This window comes from Furipterus horrens, unplaced genomic scaffold (assembly GCF_987537825.1).
Source record: "Furipterus horrens unplaced genomic scaffold, mFurHor1.1.pri manual_scaffold_7, whole genome shotgun sequence".
Taxonomy (NCBI): domain Eukaryota; kingdom Metazoa; phylum Chordata; class Mammalia; order Chiroptera; family Furipteridae; genus Furipterus; species Furipterus horrens.
Genome location: NW_028327177.1, coordinates 140,096,270 through 140,120,677, shown reverse-complemented (window position 1 = coordinate 140,120,677; position 24,408 = coordinate 140,096,270). Strand labels below are relative to the sequence as shown.

Here is a 24,408-nt window from a genome sequence, read left to right as displayed (position 1 = left end):
ACCAGGAGTTAGCATCCCACAGGGTAAGCACAGGATGGCTCCACAGCCGCCCGCTTCAGATGCCCATTGCAAGTCCACCTTGTTTGCCCGTGCTTCTGGCCCACCGGATATAAGTCCCAGGTCCACGACTCCCTCCTGGAGTTAGATTAAGCGGCTAGAGCAGCTCGCAGAACTCGGGAAAATATCTTACTTACTTGATTACCAGTTTATTATACAGGGGTGGGCAAAAGTAGGTTTATAGTTGTGAGTACGCAAAATACAGTTTCTTTTTTGCTTGTTTGGCTAAAAGAAGTAATTTTATTCGTAGTTTATTCTTGCATTATTATTTATTGTGTTATTTTGTGTACAAACAACTGTGAACCTACTTTTGTCCGCCCCTTTTAAAGTATATAACTCAGAACAGCCAGACGCGCAGGGCAAAGTCTGTGGGAAGGGGCGCTGAACTTCCGTGCATTCTCTGGCTGTGCCGCGCTCCCCGCGCCTCCACGTGTCCACCCACCTGGAAGCTCTGGGAACCCACCCTTTTGGTTTTTTGAAGCCTTAATTACATGGGCATGTTTAAGTCATTGGCCACTGGTGATTAATTCAAGTGCCAGCCCCTCTTAAGGTAGGGTGGCTGAAAGTTCTAACTTTTCTAATCCCCTAAGGGATTTTTCAAAAGTCACCTCATTAACTCAAGTGTGGGCGAAAAGAGCTTGTTATGAATAACAGAGCACTCATTTCACCTTGATCACCCTGGAGCTGTTTCAGGAACTGGAGCTCTTTGAGGACAAAAGACCAAATATTGTAACAAAAAATTATCCCATTGTTCAGATTGCTTAGGAAACTACAAGTGTTTTAGGAGCTGCGTGCCAGGAACAGGGACAGAGACCAAATATATATTTATTATAAATCACAATATCATAATTGTACATGTTAAAATGGCAAGTTTTGTTATATATTATTACAGTGATTAAAAATTAATAATGTAATATACCCAAAACCATTGAATTGTATACTTTTTCCCATCCTTACTGGGATTTAACATGTAAGTTTGTGTACAAAGTATTGATCTGATACACATATATTGCAGAGTGATTACCACCATAGCATAGCATTATGTAATTCCAGTTTTTGTGGTAAGGAAATTTAAAATTTACTACTTTAGCAACTTTAAAGTATATAATACAGTATTATTAACCATAATCACTATGCTGTACATTAAATAACCTGAATTGTATACTTTAAATGGGTAAATTTTGTGGTTTGTGAATTATATTTAAATAAAACTTTTTTAAAAAAGATTTTGCATGTCTTTGTGTATGTGTACACACACTTGATTGGAAAGGCTTTTTTACTTACTGCCACTGCACCCCATGTGACCAGTTAGATGTCCTACATGGGTGTCAGTGGGCACAGGGTGTTCACGACAAGTGTGCTGAGTAGACTTGGCCTAGTTTGTTTACTGGCAGAAATTTAGACCAGTGGAGTTCGAGTAAGATTGATTTGTAGGCCTCTTTGGCAATGAGTGAATCCTTCCTTGTCCGTCTCTGTTGCACAAGTTACATTTCAGCAACCTCCCTAAAAAGCAGATGGGAACTGTACTTTATGCCAGAACAGTGTTTCAGCTTGAAAATTTATGTATTTTAATAACATACTGGCCTTACACTCAGTAAAATCTAGTAACTCTAAGCTTCTCTCCCCATTGGTAAAATGGGAATGAATGGCAGTTATACCTGCCTCTGGAAGTACAGGATCAAATCAGTTCCTGTCCAGTGTATGGGGGTGCATTGTGATATCCAGCGTAAGGTGTCATGTGCCTGGGAAAGTGCTTCATCATCATTGCCAGCGGAGGAAGTCACCCTGGAAAGGCATTGCATTGAGTACCTATGACCAAGATAACCGGGGTTTGTACATCACAAAAAAAGGCATCGGTACCCTCTGTCGCTGCTGCTGTTCCGGGGGAGGGTGTTTATTGTGGAAGGAAGCTGGGGGTTTCCAGAAGGGTGAGCTCTTGCCGTTTGTTCCCTGTTCCGCACTGTGCTGCTCAGCTCGAAGGCCAGTCCAGCCTCCTGAGTTCCAATTCAGGCCACTCTTCGGTAAGTTTAGGGTACGGACAAATAAAACAAAGGTTCCTGCTTGTTAATAGAAACGCTTCCATTACAGTTAGCAGTTTTTTATTGTAGCTTATTCTTTAACCACCAGATCATTGAATACCAGCTGCAGACATGTGGTGTCATTAAGTTCGCCCTGTTGCTGTAGCCTAAGGCATCAAGCATTCCAGACACAGGGTTAGAAAGGCGGAGTGACCTTTTCTAGGTGTGGCCCTCAGTAACTTTGAGCGTGAGAGTACACTGGGAGGACTGTGGGCTTTCGTGTTGCCTCTAATAGTAAATGTCTGTTACCAAGGCAAGGCGGGCCCCGCACCCAAACCTGGATCACCTTCTTCACTTCTCACTGTTGTGGCTGATTTTGAGAGGCTGCACAACCACTAATGCTGCATGTTTTCCCTTCCAGATAGTTTTCCTGACCTTATGAGTCAGAGGGCAGGGCTAGGCCCAGTATACTTGGTACACCTTTCCCCTAAGAACACCGAGAACAGGCATCTTTGTTGTGATGCTGCATTTTACAGAGATATTTTCAACGCTGAAGGACCCAGCTGGAATATAGAGATGGTAGTCAGTGTGCATTTAAAATCGGAGTATGCATTTTAAGATCTGGTGTATCAGATCTAAATTAGGGAAGCTACAATGTTGAGACTCCAAAAACATCCCTAGTAAGTCAGGCAAAAGTAGCTTTGGGCGGATATACTCTGGCAGTCTGGTTTTCTAAGGAATGTCATTGGAATTCTCTACTGTATGCAGGCCCAAACAGTATTTCACATGGGTCTTTTCCCTTATTTTTGTGCTTGACCCGTGGTAGTTCGGCTGGAATTTCAGTTTTCTGAATCTTTACTGTTCCTTTTTGTTGTTGCTGCTGAAAGTTTTCTATCTGTTAAGTCTTGTTTAAAAAAATGAACAGTCATTGTTTCAAGAAAAGATTGATCAGAGAGGGCCAAGGAGTTGTGGTCTCTTTGTATTTGGGGGAAACATGCCCCTTTGGGCTTTTGCTTTTCTCTCCATACGTGGCTCCCATTCAGCGTGTCCTTGCCACTTTAATGCATCAGGGAGTGGAGTTCCAAGTGGGAGAGGCTAAGCCAGAGGGGACCCTGCTCGGAAGGAATGGGTGAGTCAAGCACAGATAAACGTAATTGCTGCCTCTGTCATGTAGAGTAGAATACCTGGTAAAAGTGGTTGGATTGAGGTGTATAAAGGACAAGAGCGTCTAAAACCCCACTGGGAGGCAGCATCTGATTTTGGGGTGTAGAGGAACAGGACCAGAAACTGGTTTTGGGACAGGCTTTGGATGGACAAGTGAAGCGCTATTTTCTAGGGAAAGGGAAGAAATTTTCAAAGAAGGCATTTCTTTGCATTGAGGTGGAAGTTTTACAAGGCCAGTTAATGGCACAAGGGATGTGACAAAGAATGGAGAAAAGGTGGGTGGGGAAAAATCAGTTGCTATTAGAATTTTAGAAGACCCTAAAAGTAAGGCTGAGGCGTCTTGACCTAATTTTGGCATTGAAGACCTTCTGAGGGCCTTTGAGCAAAGGCATGATGGGCTGAAGCTTAGGCACAGGAATGGGGAGTTGGCCTGCAGCGGGCGGGGTAAAAGGGGGATGTAAGGAATTGCTTCTCCACCTTTTGGCTAAGGTCAAGTGCGAACGGGAAGTAAGGAGACCAGCTGGATTTTTACTTTTTTCCAGGTAGGCAGTACCTAGGAACTGGAATGGTGACTATGAGAGTGGAAAGAGCGTAGTGGTGGAGACCCATGAAGGGGTAGGGGTCCCCGGAACTTGACATGCTGTGAAGAGCAAAGGAAGTAAGAAGAGCAGTTCATCCCAGGGTTTCTAAAGTGAGCTCAGTATGTTAGGAGTGGAATTTTGTTTTCACTACCCAGATTAAGGTAACTGGTAAAGGGAGGATAGGACACGTTGGGATGATGTCTTGGAGATGCTGAATTTGAGGTACAAGTTTGAGAATAGGGACTGGACCAGAGAAATTTGGGAGTCATGTGCATAGAAGTGGTGGTATTTGAAGAATTGAAATCCCTGGAGATAGAATGAATACATACATAACATACATACCTTTCCAAAGTGTTAGGTGATGTTATTAATGAAAAGAAAAAGAAAGAAATCAATCCCTGGAGATAGGTAGAATGGGGCAGGGCAGCTTTGGAAGGAATAATTATGTGTGGAGGCTGTAGTTGAGGAGATAGAAGAGTTAGAAATCAGCACATGTTAAGTAGGTCTAAGGATAGGGAAATCAAGTAAAAAAAATACCAAAGCGAATGAGGACTGGGTTTTGTGTAAGTAGTCTCATCAGCGACTTTAGAGAGTGCTTCAGTGGAAGACGGGCAGAGGACCGATTGGAAGAATTTCTTTTTTCACTGTGTGGTTGCCTCTCACACGCACCCAGCTGGGGGCTTGGTCCACAGTCCAGGCATGTGCCCTGACCGCGAATCGAGCCTGCATCTCTTTGGGATGTTTTAAATTCTATAGTATATTCATAGGGTTGTATGCCGTTTCACAGCCATTTTGGAAAACTTTTCATTATCCCAAAAAAGAAACCCCACTATTTCCTTAGAAATTATTCCCTATTCTTTCTTCTCCCACCTGTTTTCCGTAGGCAACCACTGATCTACTCTATTTTCGGTCTCTGCATTTGCCTTGTGGACATGTCCTCTAACTAGAAGCAAACAATATGTGGTTCTTTGTGACCAGCTTTTTTCACATATGTAAAGTCTTCAGGGTTCATCCATGTTGATATGTTGTAGCATGTGTCAGTACTTTATTGCCAAATAATGTTTTATTGTATGGCTATACCACGTCTTCTTTATCCATTAATCAGTTGTTGGGTGTTTAGGTGTTTCCACTTCATTACTGAGATGGAGAATGAGTGCTGCTGGGAACATTTGTGCGCACGTTTTTGTTCCTCTTCGTTAGATATCTGGGGTAGAATTGCAGTTTTTAAATTGGATTATTTGTCTTCTTCTTACTGGTTTTCTTAATATTCTGAATCTGGATTGACCTCTTGACTGCAGCCTCAGAAGAGACCTTAAGCCAGACCACAGCCTAAGCTGCTTTTCTGTTGTTGTATGAAGTCCAGTTTATCTGTTTTTTTTCTTTGGTTTCTGGTGACAGATATATTTGTGAATATGCTATTCACAACATATTGTAATTATAATTAATATATTTCTCACAGTAGCTAACAAATGGAAGCAACCTAAGTATCTGTCTAGAGATGAGTGGATAAATAGTTTGTGGTATACTGTACGTGTATACGTACAATGGAATGTCATTCAGTCTTAGAAAGAAATCCTGACCCGTGCTACAACATGTGCGAACCCTGAAGATGTTATGCTGAGTGAAATAAGCCAGCTACAGAAACAGACACTGTATGAGGTAGTACGTTTATGTGAGGTAGCTAGAGAAGTAAAAATCACAGAGGCAGAAAGTAGGAGTGTGGTTGCCAGCAGTGGAGAGAGGGGAGAGAGGTGGGGAGTTAGTGTTGATGAGTATAAAGGTTCATCTTGGGAGATGCAGAAAGTCCTGGAGATGGATGGGGGTGCTGGCTACACACCAGCCTGAATGTATGGAACGCCACTGAACTGTGCAATGAAAAATTCTTAAAGTGGTAAATTTTATGTATAGTATGTCATATCTTTAAAAAACTACTTATGGCTCTAGATCTTATATGGGCCTCATACTCCATCCTAAGGATTTTTTGTTTTTGTTTTTAATTCTCACTCAAGGTTATGTTTATTGATTTTAGAGAGAAAAAAGGGAGAGGGACAAAGGGAGGGGGGAGGGAGTTGAGGGAGAAAGAGGTGGGGGAGACATTGCTATGAGAGAGAAACATCGATCAGTTGCCTCCCATACATGCCTGAGCGGGGATTGAACCTGCAGCCTTTTGGTGTAGGGGACAACGCTCCAACCAGCTGAGCCACCCGGCCAGGGCCATCTTAAGTTAACTTTTGTGCATGATGTGAGGGGTAGGGTTCTAACTTCATTCTTTTGTGTGAGTTATTCAGTTGCCTGTGCACCATTTGTTGAAAAGACTGTTTTTCTCCATTGGATTGTCTTGGCATCCTTGTTGAAAATTACTTTATCATTAACATGAGGGCTTATTCTTGGACTCAGTTCTAGCCTATTGATTTTTAAACTTTTTTATTTATTTATTTTAAGAGAGAGGGGAAAGGAGGGAGAAAGAGAGGGAGAGAAACATCAATGCGTGGCTGCCTCTCACACCCCCAACTGGGGACCTGGCCCGCAACCCAGGCATGTGCCCTGACTGGGAATTGAACCAGTTACCCTTTGGCTTGCAGGCTGGCACTCAATCCACTGAGCCACACCAGCCAGGGCTAGTCTGTTGATTTATTGTGTCTTATTACAGTGAAATATTGTCTTGATTACTGTAGCTTGTGTATTACGTTTGTGTGTGTGTGTGTGTGTGTGTGTGTGTGTGTGTGTGTGTGTACATTTTGAAGTCAGGAAATGAGTCCTACAACTTCTGTTCTTTAATATTGTCTTCCAATTCATAAACATGAATGTCTCCATTTATTTAGATCTTCTTTAATTTCAATAATGTTTTGTAGTTTTTAGAATAAGTTTTGTACGTAACTTTAAGTTTATTTCTTTTTTATGCTGTTAGTGAAATTGTTTTCCTAACTTCATTTTCAATTTGTTCATTGCTAACGTATACAAATACAATAGCTTTTTTTTTTTTAATGTTCATCTTCTATCTACAACCTTGCTGAATTTATTAGTTTTAATAGTTTTTTTAGTGGATTCCATAGGATTTTCCATATATAAGGTCTTATCTGTGAATTGAGATATTTGACTTCTTCCTTTCCATTATGTATGTCTTTTATTTCATTTTCTTGCCTAACAGCCTCCAGTATAACATTGGATAGAAGTGGCAGGAGTGGACATACTTATCTTGTTCCTGATCTTGGGGGAAAGGTTTCAGTTTTTTACCATTAAGTATAATGTTGGCTATGGGTTTTTGGTATGACCTTTTGTTGCCAACTGAAAAGGTGGACTAGCATTTTGTACTTGGGTATGCTAATAGAGGCTTGTGCCCCCATGGTCACAAAAGTGTGTCATAGCCTGAAGTTATTATGGCGTCCTGTGCAGTCTAGATAATACTTTGTCTCCTGTTTCAGCAATGGCTGCCATCCGGAAGAAATTGGTGATTGTTGGTGATGGAGCCTGTGGCAAGACTTGCTTGCTCATCGTTTTTAGCAAGGACCAGTTTCCGGAGGTGTACGTACCTACAGTGTTTGAGAACTATGTGGCAGATATTGAAGTGGACGGAAAGCAGGTGAGTGTACTTTCTGTAACAGCTGGTACTCATTCTGCATGTTAGGCTATTGATAAAGCTTGTAGAGAATTAGGCCTTTTGTCTCTTCGGTATATAGTATCACAATAACAAAAATATTAGAATGAGAAATCCATTCTCATCCTACTATCCTGGCCCAACTTTGTTCATTATTTTTAAAAGATTTTATTTATTTATTTTGACAGAGAGGAGAAGGGAGGGAGAAAGAGGAGGAGAGAAATGTCAATGTGTGGTTGCCCCTTGCACGCCCCCAACTGGGGACCAGTCCTGCAACCAAGGCGTGTGCCCTGACTGGGAATCGAACTGGCGACTCTTTGGTTCACAGGCCAGCGCTCAGTCCACTGAGCCACACCAGCAGGGCTGTTCATTTTTAACTGCTAGCATGCACACTTTGTCCATATTCATATGTATTTCATGTGGGGAAGCCTTAGTATATGTATTTTTTTTTTAATATTTGAAATGAACTTTGTATAGATGGACTTCTTTTTATTCTATCATAATATTTCATTAAGTGCTGAAGTATGAGATTACTAGGTCTAGAGGTTCTTATTTTGACTCTTAAAGAGTTACACTGAGTTAATTTTTTATTTTAATATAAATGACATAAACAGGCTGTCACAGTTGATTCAGTTACGTCTCACTGGCAGGGAGGACAGTGTTTCCCTATATCTGTCCTGCAAGACCACTGGTAAGACTGGGACAGAGCACTGCTGGACTGTGTGTGTGTGTGTGTGATCTTCTGTTCCCTTCTGTTGTCAGAATGATGCCTTACAACACGCTGTGCGTCTTTTGAAGAGGAATGAAATTCCCGGTGCAAATGCGTTAGCTGAAAAGAGAACTAGAACACAGGACTGTTCTCCAGTACACTCAGGCCTCTTGGGCATTTAGTCACGTGTCTGTGCTGCTAGGATCTCATAAACCGGCTTCCATAATTCCATCCCCTTTGTCCCTTCTCATTTTCCTGCCTTACCTACTATCCCTTTCTGCCCATTGTTACTTAGCCCCAGTTTGTGGCCCTGTATGTGGAAAGCACATTAGACTAGCTGCTCAGAATACTAGGGTCCCTCATATAGGGTGTCCTGATAGTTCTGTGACCATGAGTAAGCCAACCAACCCTTGTGTTGCCCTCGTTTGTAAAGTGGTGTAAACCATTTTACAGGTGACGTTAGGGTTCTATAAGTAACTGAAAGCATTTGGAAGCACCAAAGCACTTTACAAAATTGGGCTGAGCTCAGAACCTCTTTTCACAGTTTATAGTCCATTTTATCCAATTGCAGTGTGGGTCATAGTGATTGCTGTCCTGCCATTAGGTCCTGCCATTAGGAACCGCGAGGCACCTTTCTGGTCAAGAATAGGTCGGGGGGGAAACCCAGTAAATATTGCCCTGGCAAAACTTTGGGTCCTCTCCTTCAGGTGGTCCATCAGGGCAGAGTGTTGCTAATGCAGCCTTGGTTCTCTGCATGTTTGCTTGGATACAGGTGTTTCTGTGGGTCTGGGGTACTGGTTTTGTATAGAGACACATGGCCCAGTTGTGACAAATGGGGTGGAAATGTGCTGAGACCTTTGCACCTGCTGTCGTAACAGCCTTCTCGTCTAACTTAGATTGCAACACACACACACAGACCCAGTGGCTTCAGGGAAGCAGAGTCAGGTGTGTTTCTCAAATGCCCAGTGGCTGTATATTGCTGGTTTTACCCTGTCACTTCCTCCAGAGAGAGCAGCCGTCAGTTGGTCTGTGTCTGTGGCCGTCAGTTGGGAAAGCCTTTACCACCTGTGGCAGTACGGATGTTTGGGGACCAGTAATGGCTCTTCTGTCTTTGAAGTATCATCTGTATCTAGAGGTCTAGAATCTTACCCATAAGGAGTTTAGGGACCTTGACTTAAAATCTTGAGAAATGGTCTGTGAGTATTTTTCTTGCACTGCCAACTTTGAACATGCCTGACCCTGGCAAGATAGGGGAGCTCCCCTCACCCACCTCCCACCCGTCTGGCAGGGGGAGGAGACCTTGAAGTAAAGGTGCTTGATCTCGAAGGTGTCACAGCCTAGCTGTCTACCTCAGAGCAGCTCAGTAACCCCCGCTGTGGGAGAGGGCACTGCCTGGGAATGTTCATGTAGGGGTACATACTAGCAGAGCCGTGGGGGCCATCCAAGATTCTAGGTGATCATGGTCCCAGGAATAGGCCTACCGAAAAATGAGAAGGCCCATTCTGACACGAGACAGGCCTTTGGAAGCACCAGCACTCTGGAAACATTTATCAGGAGACGTTCAGAGTTGGATGTCTGACTGAATACCCAGGACAGTTGGCCGGGCCAGGGGAGTGAGATGTGAATGAGCTGTGCCATTCTGAGGTCAGACCAGTTGTGAGAATTGGGGATCAATACATCCTACATCCTGGATCCTTAACACGCTGCGTACCAGAGTATTTAAATGCCTTTAAATCCTCTGTCCCGTCAGGTTTTTAAGATTTAAATATGGTTATATGGCTAATATTAATGAAATGACTTTACGAAATTAACAATTAAGCTACTACTATCCTTAATTTTAAAAAAAAGCAAATGAAAAATTACTACTGAATGTCTAAATAACCTTATTTAACTGTTTAAAATTCCGCGATCAAATGATGAGAATTCTTGCCATCAGAACGCAACGTGTTACCAATACCAAGCTGATGGTGCATTCCTGATAGAAGTGCACATGGGCCTTGTGGAGGTTGAGGACAGAAGGCACAATTAGTCATCGGCTTAAAAGAAAGAATGGCATTTAGAAACTGAAATAAGGGCTGTGATGGTGCTAGGAGAAGGGTATTCCAAGCATTGGAAGGAAGCTCCTTGGGCCCCAAAGGGCCTCTAAACAGAGGGTGTTAAAAATCCACTCTGGTGGAAGGAAGTCACAGGGCTAGCTGCAGTGCTGGGCAACGTGGAAGGGGACCTGTGTCCAGAGCCCAGGCATCAGTTTGCCCTCCCTACCGTATGTGATGCTTTCATGCAGCCATTTAGACATTTTTTGAACAGTAAAGGCAGAGCAAGAGGCCTTTCCTTTTCACTCACACCTAACACCCAGCATGGTGTCTTTTCTCACCCACCAACCCAAATACATTCTTGTCTCCGTTTTTCCACATCGGAGCAGAATGGCAAGACAAAGTAGGGAAATGACGGGTGAGAATGTATTAGGAAAAGTTGCAGTCTGCTTTTTTCCCCATTCTGCCTTGTATGTCTGGTAGAATTTATTTACAGTTTGATTTCCCCTCTTGTCCATTCATTGAATGTTATTTGTAATTAAATACTTTTTATAGGCTATACAGTTATTTTTCTCTTGACATTTTGAATTATGCACTTTCCATTCTCATACCTGTTTATAAAATTGCAATTTTAAGAAATTACAGCGTAAACAATTTAAACATTGCTTCTTGGCCTTTTGGCTAAGATCAAGGGCAAAACAATTTTTTCAAAAGGTTTTATTTATTTTTAAAGAGAAGGGAACTGAGGAAGGGAGGAAGAGAGACAGACAAACAGACAGACAGACATCAGCTGACTTAACTGGGGACCTGGCCAGCAACCCAGGCATGTGCCCTGACCAGGAATCTAACCTGTGACCTTTTGGTTTGTAGGATGATGCCCAACCCCCTGAGCCATACCAGTCAGAACAAGTGTAGAACAATTTAAACACACCCTCCACTGTCAGGCTTGATTCTAATAGAAGTGGAGCACTCCTGTGTTTTATACTATTTTTGGACAGTGCCATTTGGCTTCACTATGGTAAACATCCCCTTTTGACTCTGAAGTAGTAGGATTAACCGTGCACTCTTTTTTTTGTTTTTTTTTTTAATTGATATGAAAGAGAAACATCGATTTATTGTTCCACTTACTTTTGTGTTCATTGGTTGTCTCTTGTATGTGCCTGACCAGGGATTGAACCCACAACCTTGGCGTATTGGGATGATGCTGTAACCGACTGAGATACCTGGTCAGGGTAACCTTGCACTCTTGTATTTATTTTTCATCTCACAGGTAGAGTTGGCTTTGTGGGACACAGCTGGGCAGGAAGATTATGATCGCTTGAGGCCCCTCTCCTACCCAGACACCGATGTTATACTGATGTGTTTCTCCATTGACAGCCCTGATAGTTTAGGTGAGTAGCCCTGCAGCCTGATGTTTGTCACCCTCTGTGTGCTGGCCAACGCCTGGTGTCGCAGGTCCTTTCTGGGCATCAAGCAGACATGAGCGTCAGAGAAGGAATCATCAGTGGCCAGAGTCCTAGAACCTTGGGACTGTAGAGCCTGCGCCCTGTGTTCTTTTCAGACTAGGTCTCTTGTGACTCTCATGTGTCCACGTGATAAAGTTGGTGCGTTCCAAATACAAAGCCACCTTCTGGACTAAGATGTGGGGAAGGCTTTCTTGGGTCCCCACACCGTACTTTAGTACTTCGTATTGCCCCTGCTACCTCCCTGCATCAGCTGCTTATCACTTTTTTTTAAAGATGTTATTTATCTAAAAAGAGGGAAGGGAGGAAGAAAGAGAGGGAGAGAAACATCAATTAGTTGCCTCTTGTACACGTCCTGACTGGGGACTGAACACACAACCCAGGCATGTGCCCTGACTGGGAATCAAACCAGTGACCTTTCAGTTTGAAAGATGACACCTAACCCACTGAGCCATACCAGTCAGGGCAGTTATCATTCATTTTCTCAACTCTTGAGACATTTGAAATACCAGTAACCCACAGGGTGGGGGTCATGCTCAGGGTCCATGAGCAAGGTACAGAGAGAACATGTGGACTCTGGGCCAACTGCAGCCCCAGAATGGGGATGTGACAGTCATGGCCTGTGGGGAGCTGCCCTCTGTGGGGCAGGTGGCACCATGGCAGAGTAACCCTGTGTTCTGGGTCCTTTGCTGCTCCTGAGCCTTTACCTGGGCCCCATCTGTGCAGGAGCTGCTTGGTGGGACTGAGAATAGCTGGTGATTCTTTGAGTAAGGGAAGACTGTTAGATTTTGCCTTTTCCTATATTTTAAAACTAGTGAGATTCCATTAAATGTCCAGCATACTTCTGAGGTAGTTTCTTTGCAATTTAATTAGGGCTCTTGAAGAGTCTTCAAGATAGAATTTTATGTATCCCCAAATTATGTGCATTTCACTATTTTCAGAAAACATCCCAGAAAAATGGACTCCGGAAGTCAAGCATTTCTGTCCCAACGTGCCCATCATCTTGGTTGGGAACAAGAAGGATCTTCGGAATGACGAGCACACAAGGCGGGAGCTAGCCAAGATGAAGCAGGCATGGTCTGGGGCAGGGTTCTGCCTTCATGTTGCATTCTTGAACCTGAGGACCCCAGCTTGAAGGTTCAAGGAGCCCAACAGAAACCCTCACAGTCCAGGCTATTGCATAGAGAGTCCCAGAAGCCTCTCTGTCCATCTGACCTTCACTGACTGGCGTCTGTCATATGAGACGGAACCTCCCCTGTGAGGTCGTACTGTGCCAAGGATTGCCTGTCTGAGAAGGGACCATCACAGCAGTACTTAATACTTCAAATGCAGTGACTTTATCAGGCTCTTGATTTCCCTCTTCAGTTATTACCTTTGGTATATGTAAGGCCAAAAAATTGGTGGCAGCTGAAGGAGTAGGAATTTCTGAGGGCAGGGAGTCCAGGCAAAGAGCCCTGATGCCTTTATAAAAGTGATGATGGAGTTGACAACTTGGCTTCTGTGAAGCCAGGTGGCCCAATGGCAGGGCTTCCCCACTGCAGGAGGAGAGCCTTGAGACCTTCAGCTCAGGTTCTCCCACTGAGGTTTCTCTGTCTGAATGTCAAGGCCAGGATCTGTTTCCTTCCATGGGCATTCAGTCCTCTGAAGCTAACTACAGGACGACTGAAGGGCTTACCCAGGATCAGCAGCTTGAGTAATTTTGCCCCCCCCCCCCATTTTAACCCTCCAGGGTTTCTCTGGCCTCTTCTTTCCCAGAGAAGAACTCATTTGAGAGGGATATATTGGTGTGTGTGTTGGGGCAGGGGAGGTCGCTGCATATGAGCTTCATAGACAGGGTTCAGATCTTGGGGGGTTGGTAGCTTTTCAGAGAAGTCCTTCAGCTGAATGTTAATGCTATGCTACAACTACTCTTATGTATGTAACACTGTTAACTGGAAGTGCTCTTCTTTTCTTTGCCAGGAGCCAGTAAAACCGGAAGAAGGCAGAGATATGGCAAACAGGATCGGCGCTTTCGGGTACATGGAGTGCTCGGCAAAGACCAAAGACGGAGTGAGGGAGGTGTTTGAGATGGCCACGAGGGCTGCTCTGCAGGCCAGACGTGGGAAGAAAAAGTCCGGGTGCCTTGTCTTGTGAGGCCCTGCTGCGAGCACAGCCCTCACACGGTTAACTTGGAAGTGCTGTTTATTAATCTTAGTGTATGATTACTGGCCTTTTTCATTTATCTATAATTTACCTAAGATTACAAATCAGAAGTCATCTTGCTACCAGTATTTAGAAGCCAGCCATGATTGTTAATGATGTCCTACCCACCTGACCCGCCGGGGTCCTTCTGACACCGCTCTAACAGCCCTCCTCTGCACTCCCACCTGACACACCAGGCGCTAATTCAAGGAATTTCTTAACTTCTTGCTTCTTTCTAGAAAGAGAAAATGGTAACTTTTGTGAATTAGGCTGTAACTACTTCATAACTAACATGGTTTGCCTGTCACCTGTCAGCTGGAAGGCACGCTGGCGAGTCACCACTTCAGAGCTTCCCTCCTGAACAGATCTCACTGGCATAGCTCTGGAGTGGGCAATCCAGTTTTTTCAAAATGTGCTCAGCCAGAAAAGCCCCAGTCCATGCAGCTGTGGCAGAGTTACACTTCTGTGGTTTCATGTTAGTTACCTTACAGTTACTGTGTAATTAGTGCCACTTCATGTATGTTACCAAAAAATAAATATATCTACCCCTGACTAGATGTAGTATTTTTTGTATAATTGGATTTCCTAATACTGATATTTGTCATCCCCACAGAAAGTGTATTGGTTTTTTTAAGAAGAAAGTGTATTTGAAAATAAAGTCAGATGGAAAATTCATTTTTAAAATTCCCGCTTTGTCGGTTTCTCTAATTAAAGATGGCCATATCACCTGTTTTCGGCCCTACTATCCCAGTCCCCCCTCCCCAGAGCTGGGCTAAGTAAATAGGAATTTGGTTTCATACCTGAGGCACTTAGACACCCCCGAAGGTGGCCTAAGCTGTCTCACCTGGACTGCAGGGTCTGGCTCTAGTTCACAGTGCTTTCTCCTCACTGTATCCAGGTTCCTTCCCAGAGCAACCACCAGTTCTCTTGGGTGGCGCTGGGTTCTCTTCTCTCCAGCTGACTAAACTTTTTTTGTGTACCAGTTAATTTTTCCAACTACTAATAGAATAAAGGCAGTTTTCTAAACTTCCTGTATTCTCGTGTTTGTGTTATCTCTCCAGGGTTGGGAGTGGGGGGATGGACCGCCTAGCTTGCCTTGGAAGGTTCCTTCCACTTGCCTGCCGTCACCTCCTCCAGTAAGGCACTCTCCTGGCTCCTTCCAAGGACATGGAAACGGCTGTCTTGTGTCACATGCAAGTTCAGATTGGGATGGGGTGGGGAATGCAGCTGCCGAGGAGACAGGAGGGGCACTCCGAGCAGCCATAATGCTATACAAAGCAGGAGTGTGGCACTGTTCTCACTCCCTGTCCATCTTCAGTGTCTCACTGCCAGGTCTGAGGTCCAGGTGAAGTTGGTTGGGTATGGAGGATGGCTGGAAAGCGGCAGGGTCCATGTGGCCTTCCGCGTTCATAGGCTCCACTCTCGAACTTGGGGCAGGACCGCGAGGGGGTGGGGTGGGGCGGGTAACGGAGGAGGGAGACCAGAGGCCAGGACGCAAACATGCTCCAGGCGGCCCCAGAATGCAGGGAAATGAGTTAGAAAGAGCTGGCTTTGGGGACTGAGCCCCGCCTGCTGCGAGCATTGCCCACCCTCCTCTTACTTAACCTTAAAGCCTCGGAGGCTCATTGCAGAGAGAACTTGCCTTGGCAGGTGCTGCCAACTGCACCCACCGCAAGTCACAGCTTGCTCTGCGCTCAGCTACAAGAGGGCGCACACTGCTGGAGAGTAACATGGCACCGGCTGGGGCAGCGCCGGGAACCGCCTCCTCCGGCCGGGGTCCAGCCCCTAACAAGGACCTTTGAGGCCCTGGCCCGGGCGCCGGGCGCCGGCCGGAGTAACGCGCCGTAGCGGCGCTGCCTGGGCGGGGGCAGGGTCTGGGCGGTGTCTGCATCCGGCCAGGTCGCACCCTCGCGCCCCCCTGGTCGCCCGCCCAGAGAGGCCGGATGAGGCGGGACCAAGGGGGCGGGACGCCGGAAAAGTGTGCTGCGTGATGCCATTGTCTGCCTTTTAAAAGGAGGCGCACCCGGGTCCCCTGGTCACCCTGTCCCCAGCGCTCCTGTCCGTGCAGTACTGACGCCATGTGCGCTGCTCAGCTGGCAGCGGCGGCGGCCGCCGCGCGCTCCGTGTACGCCTTCTCCGCGCGCCCGCTGGCCGGCGGGGAGCCCGTGAGCCTGGGTTCCCTGCGGGGCAAGGTGCTGCTCATCGAGAACGTGGCCTCGCTCTGAGGCACAACCGTCCGGGACTACACCCAGATGAACGACCTGCAGCAGCGCCTTGGACCCCGGGGCCTGGTCGTGCTCGGCTTCCCTTGCAACCAGTTCGGGCATCAGGTGCGCCGGGCGGAGGGGGACGGGGTGGCAGTGTCAGGAGGGCGGCCGGGCGGAGCGGGACGGGGCGGCAGTGTCGCAGTGTCAGGAGGGCGGCGTGCGGTCACCGGCCCCGCAGCCTCAGGGCCTGGGTATGGACAGGCCGCAGGCCCGCTTCCCTCCGGCGCCCCGCCTGGCTGGGTTCCGCCCCCGCCCCCCACCGGGGTTGTGCAAGAAGGGCAAAGGGCCTGGTGAGTCATCCAAAATCCCCTTGTCTGCGGCCGGAAGGTTTTTCCTTAAGGGCTCGGGCCCCAGCTGCGCTTTCCTCCCGCAGGAGAACGCCAAGAACGAAGAGATCCTGAATTCCCTCAAGTACGTCCGACCTGGAGGCGGGTTCGAGCCCAACTTCACGCTCTTCGAGAAGTGCGAGGTGAACGGCGCGCAGGCACACCCGCTCTTCGTCTTCCTGCGGGAGGCCCTGCCAGCACCCAGCGACGACGCCCGGGCGCTCATGACCGACCCCAAGTTCATCACCTGGTCTCCGGTATGCCGCAACGACGTCTCCTGGAACTTCGAGAAGTTCCTGGTGGGCCCGGATGGCGTGCCTGTGCGCAGGTACAGCCGCCGCTTCCCGACCATCGACATCGAGCCCGACATCGAGGCCCTGCTGACCAAGGGGCCCAGCAGTGCCTAGGGTGTCCCTACTAGCCCTGCCGCTCGACAGTCACAGCGCTGCCCTCTGGAGTTTTCATCCATGAAGGTGTTTCCTCTAAACCTGCAGGGAGGAATGCCTGATGTCCAGGAAAATCCCCCCAGATGGGCCCTGGTCCTGTCCACCCCAGCCTCCCCCTCCCACACCATGGCTTTTCACAGTAAACTTCCCGGTGTCACCAGAACTGTGTGTGTATCCTGTGTCGGTGTCCGTGGGGAACACCTTTCCCCTACTGAGCTCACTGTGGCAGGGCTGGGAGCTTGAGCCCCTCCCCACCCCCCACGCCTGGCCAAGACTGAGCTGCCCATCCTTTCCTCTGCGGTGTGTGGGAGCCACTCTGCTATGTGGACAGCCCAGCTCCTGTCCCAGTGTTTCTCCCTCTCCCAGGACATGCAATAGGGCCATCCCCAGGCCCTGTTAGAAGGGAAAGTCCTTACTTCAAAAAGGGATCGAAGACAAGCACTGACTTCCTAACCCCAGTAGTAGGTCTCTCCTTTCTGAGTATTTGCTGGGTACGAAATGACCTTTACACAAAATAACATCATGGGCTCCCATTCATACTGACTCTGTGGCTTCTCCAAATGTTAGGCCCACACAGGCCTATTGTGCACGGTTGGGAGCTCATGCAGCATTAACAATTTTTTTCCCATTATTTTGCAAGATCTTTGCATACTGCTACCTAGTGCTTATACCTGCTCCATCGCTGTCCTTACTGGCTGCTGCCACTCATGAATTCAGAGTGAGAAGAGTATACTGCTGGCCCTCTCACCATGCCCTGCATGGCACTTGGCAGTTGTTAAGTGCATGGTCAGGCTCAGGGTAGGGACATATCTTGGAGGGCACCTGCTGCTTCTTGGAGGTGTGGCTCAGGTCTGACCTCCCATCTGTCGGTCCTGCTGTCACTAATCTTCCCATGCAGACCTGGAACCATTTCCTATCACAGTATATGAGATTCTTCGGGACTTGGATGCAGCTTCTGCTTGGGCAGACAAGGACCCAGATGCATGCTGGCAGTGTCAACCCAGTCCAGAATGTGGGCCAGAAATTCTGGGGTCCTGGCATTCACACTCAAGTTGGTGATTTAGGTCTCTTCTGTATCTGAACTAACTCTCAGAACTTTTCCTTCAGCCCTGAACAGGAATCTTTGCCCTTAGGTCATTAAGGGGGTGAAGGGGCCCCTGCTTTGGTTCTGGCTCTCTTCTCCAAACTCCTCAGCCCCCACCTCTGGCTACAAAGGCCTCTTCACCTAGCTTTTTTTAATTCCTTTTTTTTTTAAGATTTTATTTATTTTCACAGAGGAGAAGGGAGGGAGAAAAGGAGAGAAACATCAATGGGTTTGCTTGTGGCATGCCCACAACCCAGGCATGTGCCCTAACTGGGAATCGAACTGGTGACCTTGCAGTTCACAGGCTAGTGCTCAACCCATGGAGCCACACTAGCTAGGGCTCCACCTCAGCTTTTGAGTCCCCTTTGTGGTGAGCAATCCTCCCTTTGGATCCCACCTTACCTGTACTCCTCTCAGAACTCAGGAGTCTCGATTGCATCTGTGACTGATCAGCTTCCCCAAAGGGTGAGAGTCTAGAAGATGGACTGGGGCTGGCCATCCCAGGGCCCACAGGGCTTTGATCATTTTTGGACTGCAAATCTGATTCCTGAAATGGAGAATAGCAACATATACATCTGGGTGTATCTGGTGATACCCAGGCCACCTGTGACCTACACCCCACATCTCTTCCCTAAAAGCCCTTTGCCCCCTGACTGCACCAGCATCCTTCAGTCCTGTGCCAAGGGCTCTGCTGGGTGCCAAGGACACAGTCCTCAAGACTACATAATTAGTAAAAGCATGTTTAGTTCTAGGAGGTAGGTAGTACAGAGTACTTTGAGGGCCTGGCCTCATAGGGAGGATCATGCTTGCCTTCTGGAGGAAGCAACAGTGAGGCTGAAGAGAAGTCAAGAAGCAGTTGGCTGCCCTAGCTGTTGTGGCTCACTGGATTGAGTGCCGGCCTGTGAACCAAAGGGTTGCCAGTTCGATTCCCAGTCAAGGCACAGGCCTGGGTTGTAGGCCAGGTCCCCAGTTCGGGGTGCGCAAGAGGCAACCACACATTGATGTTTCTCTCCCTCTCTCCCTCCCTTCTCCGCACTCTAAAAATAAATAAAGTCTTAAAAAATAAAATTGTGTGAAATTGTGTGACAGCAAAATAATTACAAGAAGAAAAAAAAAAGCACTTGGCTGAGGAGCAAGCTGGTGGAGGTTAGACTGGCAGTGAGCAGTGCTCAGGGCCTGAGGTGGGAAGCTGGCTTCAGGAGCTTGTAAGGGGAGGGGATGTGTTCAGATTCCGATGTGCAGGAGACATCCATATGGCACTATTTGGGGCAGGTGGTTACAAGAGGCTCTGAAAAGGAGTATGGATTGGAGACAAAAGTCTAGCCAAGGGAATAGTTAAGTAGCCATTGGAAAGGATGAGATTACTTGGGGAGCCCGGCGAGAGAAAGATAGAGGGTGTGGGCTTTCGGCCTGTGCATTCACAATGCTTCCAAGTCAGGTGGCAGAGAGGCACAGCTGGGAGGGGCAAGGACAGGTCAAGGAACCCAGGGGAGGATATTCTGTAAAGAATGTTCAGCTAGAACGTTCCGCTGGGTCAAGTCCTACAGATCCTGCAAGTGTGGTTTCAAGAGGGCAGCTGGAGCTGAAGCCAGAGAGCCAAGTGCCATAATGTACCGGCTCCTGCTCTAGGAGCTAAACACACAGCACTGAAGAGTCACCTGGGTGCACCCTGGCTGTGTGGCTCGGTGGATAGAGCCTAGGTGGGCGGATGGAAAGGTTGCCCATTGGATTCCTGGTCAGGGCACATGCCTGGGATGGGGGCCAGGTCCCCAGCTGGGGGCATGTGAGAAGCAACAGATCGATGTGTCTCACTCCCTTTCTTCTCTCATCCCCTCTTCCTGGGGAGCTAAAAAAAAAAAAAAATCACCTGGGTTAGTCTAGTTAAACCTGTGCTCCTCCAGAGCTGCTCATCTGAGATGCTCAGGTGACCTACAGCTGAAGGCGTGGGGGAGACTTCCTGCTCCAACCCTCCCCCTCCCTGTGTGGTGAGGCTCCAGGATGGCAACCAGGGCTTTCCAGACTGACTCCCCCTCTTCCCCCCAGGCTGCCTGGTTACTCACCCCACCTCACCCACTGTTTTTCCCTCCAGCTCTAAGCCTTGGGCTACCAGGGAAGGGAACTTCTCAATTTCCTCTGTGGCTGACCCTGGCTGGCGAGTATCCCACTCAGCCTTCAAGCTGCCTGCCTCCCTTAATAGCCCTTTTCGAACTCTCTCTTCTTTTTTTCCCAACTCTCTCCTCTTCAGGAAGACTCAGAATAAATCAAGCCAGTGAGCACTTCATCTTCCTCCCCAAGAGGTTGGATGTGTTTCCCCAACACATACAAGCACACACATTCCTACACATACACATTCTTTATCATTCAACCCTGTTAACTGCTGCTGGCTCCGACCTGCCGCCCTCCCACCCCATGTGACTCAGCAGCTCAGAGAAAGAGTAAACTCAAGGAATCCCAGGGAGCCTTCCGGGAATGCTACTAGGTAAAGGGGACTGCAGGACATTGCTGATGGGGAAGAGGCAGCAGCCCTAGGCTACAGGTATTCTAAGAAGGGGATGGGCCCTGCTATTATTCAGCTAGGTTCTTCCTCCAGAAATGCTATTTGTTTTTTGTTTTGCTTTTTTCTTTTCTTAAGATTAAATATATGATTGTGCATGTTAAATCACCATGATGTACAATATTTTAACATTTTATACTTTTATTTGTTAATTACACCTCAATTTTTAAAAATCTGATAAAATTTGGTTAGGCACGTATTGCACAATCAGCCCTTTATCAGACGACTTGCTTATTCTGTCTCAATGTAGTTTCAAAAACATTTAAAGCAATATTCTTGTCAGAGAAGCATTCCTGGCCTGATCAGCCTAATAAGTCGCTTATGGTTTAACCTCTGGACAGTACTGGAAAAAAACAAAACAAAAAACTGCTTAAAAAGTCCCCTAAGAGAATCCAACATGGATTTTTAAAGAATGGGCAAAGGATTCCTGTCAGAATACTCTGAATTTGAAAGGCTTTTTTTGTTATTACAATCACCAGAGGCTGGCAGAAAGTGCTTTCTTAGAGGTGCGACCTGCCGGGGAGGGCACTGAAAAAGCCCCGCTCCAGCCTCCAGCAGGGCAACAAGTTCTGGACACAGGCCTTGCATCAGGCACAGCTCGATGGGGGGCTGGCAGCACAAAGGAGAGTTCTGGCTCGATTAGTGAGGTCTCACGAGTCCCGGCCCTGGAGGTAACAGAGAAGCAAACTCTGAGCTTTGACCTCCCCTAGAACTTAGCTCTAGATTTACCATGTGACAAAAGAAAAACAAAAATCACCAAATAGGCCGTAGCTGGGTGGCTCAGGTGGCTGCAGCGTCATCTGGTACATCAAACAGTTTGCAGGTTTGATCCTTGGGTCCTTGGACCAGGGCGCATGCGGGAGGTAAAGGATGGGTCTCTCTCTCTCTCTCTCTCTCTCTCTCTCTCTCTCTCCACCCCTCCCTTCCCCTTCCTCTCTCTAAAATCAATAATATAATGTATTCTCAATGAGTATTTTTAAAAAATCGGCAACGTAGGCCACTTGCTAGTGGGCATTCTGTTAGTCACATCCCAAAACACGAAATTGACATGACATAACAGTGATGTGCTGGGCGTGGGCACAGCAGCCTGTCCCACGCATCCTGCAGACAGAAACCCCAGCGCCTGCACCCTTCCCAGATACAGTGTAGCTGTGGCCAGCAGGGCCAGGGCAGGAGGCCACAACACAGGCTCATGTAACCCAGATGCCGAGAGTCTGAGTAGCACCCGGGGGAAGCCCACCTTGGGTGGTGTCCCCTAGTGCTGCAGGCCTCCTAGCTTCGTAGGAGCGAGAGGAGCAGATCAGAGTCTCCCTGCAGAGGATGTGCCTGTTACCCCAGCTTCCTCTGTCCCTAGCATGTGACGACTACTGCGGGTGAGAGGGACTCTAAAGAAGCCCTGGTCCTCTGAGCATTCCTTTGCAGATTCATCATGGCAATCTCCGAAGGCCAGGGGGAATGTTAGGTGTGCCTTTGCTCCCTACACCAATTGCTTAAGTTTCCTTCCCAGAGCAGAGTCTGCACCATCCCCCTCCATGTTCCCATAGCACTTTTATCACACAACACAGGACATTATCATTACATGTGAAACATCTTCCCCGACGACAATGGTTCTGAACCCCTGGAGGATAAGGACTGTGAACACATAACAGATGATCAGTCAAATAAAAAAAGAACCAGTAACTGCACGATTCTTTCATTTATTCATTCATCCAAGAAATGTTTACTGAGAATTGCTCTGTGCAAAGGGTGAACAACACATACAATTAACATCTAAATGCTTGTTTATGGCTAAGACATTGACGGTAACAGAATTAGAGGAGAAAGAGAAGACACTGTCCTCCCCCCACCTAACCCGGGCCCAGGGTGCCACCCTCTCCCTGCGCAATCAGGGCTGGCTATCGACAGTGGCATAACCAGGATGGAATGTGTCCAACAGTACGAGTCTGTTGGAAAGGTCATCCTACTTCCTCTCTGAGATTCTTTCAGGTTCCTGCCTGTCCCCTTTCGCAGTAGCCCGACCCTTATATAGCAGAGTATAAGGTCACTGAAAGGACCTTTAGTTCTTCTAAAATGTACTTCTAGAGCTTTTTAACTTTTTTTACAGTTCCCTGGGCACGTTAAGGAAGCATGGGCAAGAAAAATATTTATCTCCCAATGCCACCTCTAATCCAAAGGTGCCCAGTGTTTGTAAATACTGCCCCATGTGCTCTGTGCCGGCCAAGTGTGGACCGGGGTGACTTGGGAGGGCCAACGCTAGTTAGGTGTAGAGCAAGCCATGGTACCAGCCATGATGACAACTTTATGACCTGGAACCAAATAAAGCTTAAAGTTCGCACATCCAGACTTTAAAAACCCTCAAATATCAATAGATCATCACTGACCAAGATCAAGCAGTACATGACCCATCACCCAGGCCTCCGCCCTCCAGCCCCTTTCTGCTTTCCTTCCTGTTTTTGTGGTCCAGGTTTCCATGGCAACGTGTGGGTTGTTCAGTTCTGGGGTTTGGTTATGAGGCCAAGTGAGTGTCCTACTAGGCCCACGTCTCTCCCTAGCAAATGGCCCAAAGGAGAACACAGCCCTGGGCCAGGGTGTCTCCTGAGAGGAGTCACAAAATCACTCAACACCTTTCCCCTCAGATCTATGGGGTTGCTTGCACAATGGCCGGAACACACAGGCAGATGCTCACTGTTACTAGGTCTCAGTTTGTAACTTTTTTTTTAAGTATATTGTATTGATTATGCTGTTACAGTTGTCCCAATTTCTTTTCTCTTTGCTCCCCTCTGCCCAACAACCCCCTTCCCTCCAGCAATCCCATCCCCCGTAGTTCATGTCCACGGCTCATGCATATAAGTTCTTTGGCGTCACCCTTTCCTATATTATTCTCAACTCCCCCTGTATATTTTGTACCAACCGATTATGCTTCTTAGTCCCTGCACCTTTTCCCCATTTCTCCCCCTCCTCACTTCCAGCTGATAACTCTCCAAATGATCCCCATACCTATGATTCTATTCCTATTCTGGTTTGCTTAGTTGGATTTTGTTTTTATTTTTTAGATTCAGTTGTTGATAGTTGTGAGTTTGTCGTCATTTTAATGTTCATAGTTTTGATTTTTTTCGTAAATAAGTCCCTTTAACACGTCATATAATAATGGCTTGGTGATGATGAACTCCTTTAGCTTTACCTTGTCTGGGAAGCACTTCATCTGCCCTTCCATTTTAAATGATAGCTTTGCTGGACAGAGTCATCTAGGTTATAGGTCCTTGCTTTTCATCACTTTGAATGTTTCTTTTCAGTCCCTTCCTGCCTGCAAAGTTTCTTTTGAGAAATCAGCTGACAGTCTTATAGGCACCCCTTTGTAGGTAACTCTCTGCTTTTCTCTTGCTGCTTTTAATATTCTTTGTTTATCTTGAAACTTTGGCATTTTAATTATGATGTGTGTTGGTGTGGTCCTCTTTGGGTCTAGCTTGTTTCGGACTCTCTGTGCTTCCTGGACTTGTATGTCTATTTCCTTTGCCAAATTTGGTAAGTTTTCCTTCATTACTTTTTCACATAAGCTTTCCATTTCTTGCTCTTCCTCTTCTTCTGGGAGCCCTATGATTCGGATGTTGGCATGTTTAAAGTTGTCCCAGAGGTTCTTAAGCCTCTCATGTTTTTCAATTCTTGTTTCCTCATTCTGTGCTGGTTGACTGCCTTTTCCTTCCTTATGTTCCAAATAATTGATTTGAACCCTGGTTTCCTTCTCTTCGCCATTGGTTTTGTGTGGATTTTCCTTCATTTCATTTCATAGCTTTCACTTCTTCCTTTATGCGTTTGCCATACTTAAGCATATCTGTCAAGTCTGTGAGCATCTTTATCACCAGTGTTTTGAACTCTACATCTAATAGGTTGGCTATTTCCTCATCGCTTAGTTCTCCCACTGGAAGCTTGATC

General features: G+C 46.9%; 2 protein-coding genes across 2 annotated transcripts in view; both read left to right on the top strand.

The window, feature by feature from the left end:
• The window catches only part of RHOA (ras homolog family member A), a 35,492-nt gene extending 20,665 nt beyond the window's left edge, over positions 1-14,827 (top strand). The window contains exons 3-6 of the mRNA XM_090284742.1: positions 7,243-7,400; positions 11,428-11,548; positions 12,562-12,692; positions 13,580-14,827. Of these exons, the coding sequence (XP_090140868.1) occupies positions 7,245-7,400; positions 11,428-11,548; positions 12,562-12,692; positions 13,580-13,753 (582 nt within the window). The 5' untranslated portion in view covers positions 7,243-7,244 and the 3' untranslated portion in view covers positions 13,754-14,827. The remainder of the gene's footprint in view (positions 1-7,242; positions 7,401-11,427; positions 11,549-12,561; positions 12,693-13,579) is intronic.
• A 973-nt stretch (positions 14,828-15,800) lies between these two features.
• On the top strand, positions 15,801-17,003 carry GPX1 (glutathione peroxidase 1). The gene is made up of 2 exons (XM_090284740.1): positions 15,801-16,131; positions 16,442-17,003. The coding sequence occupies exons 1-2, from the start codon at positions 15,880-15,882 to the stop codon at positions 16,799-16,801; spliced, it is 612 nt and encodes a 203-aa protein (XP_090140866.1). The 5' UTR covers positions 15,801-15,879; the 3' UTR covers positions 16,802-17,003.
• The last annotated feature ends 7,405 nt before the right edge of the window (positions 17,004-24,408 follow it).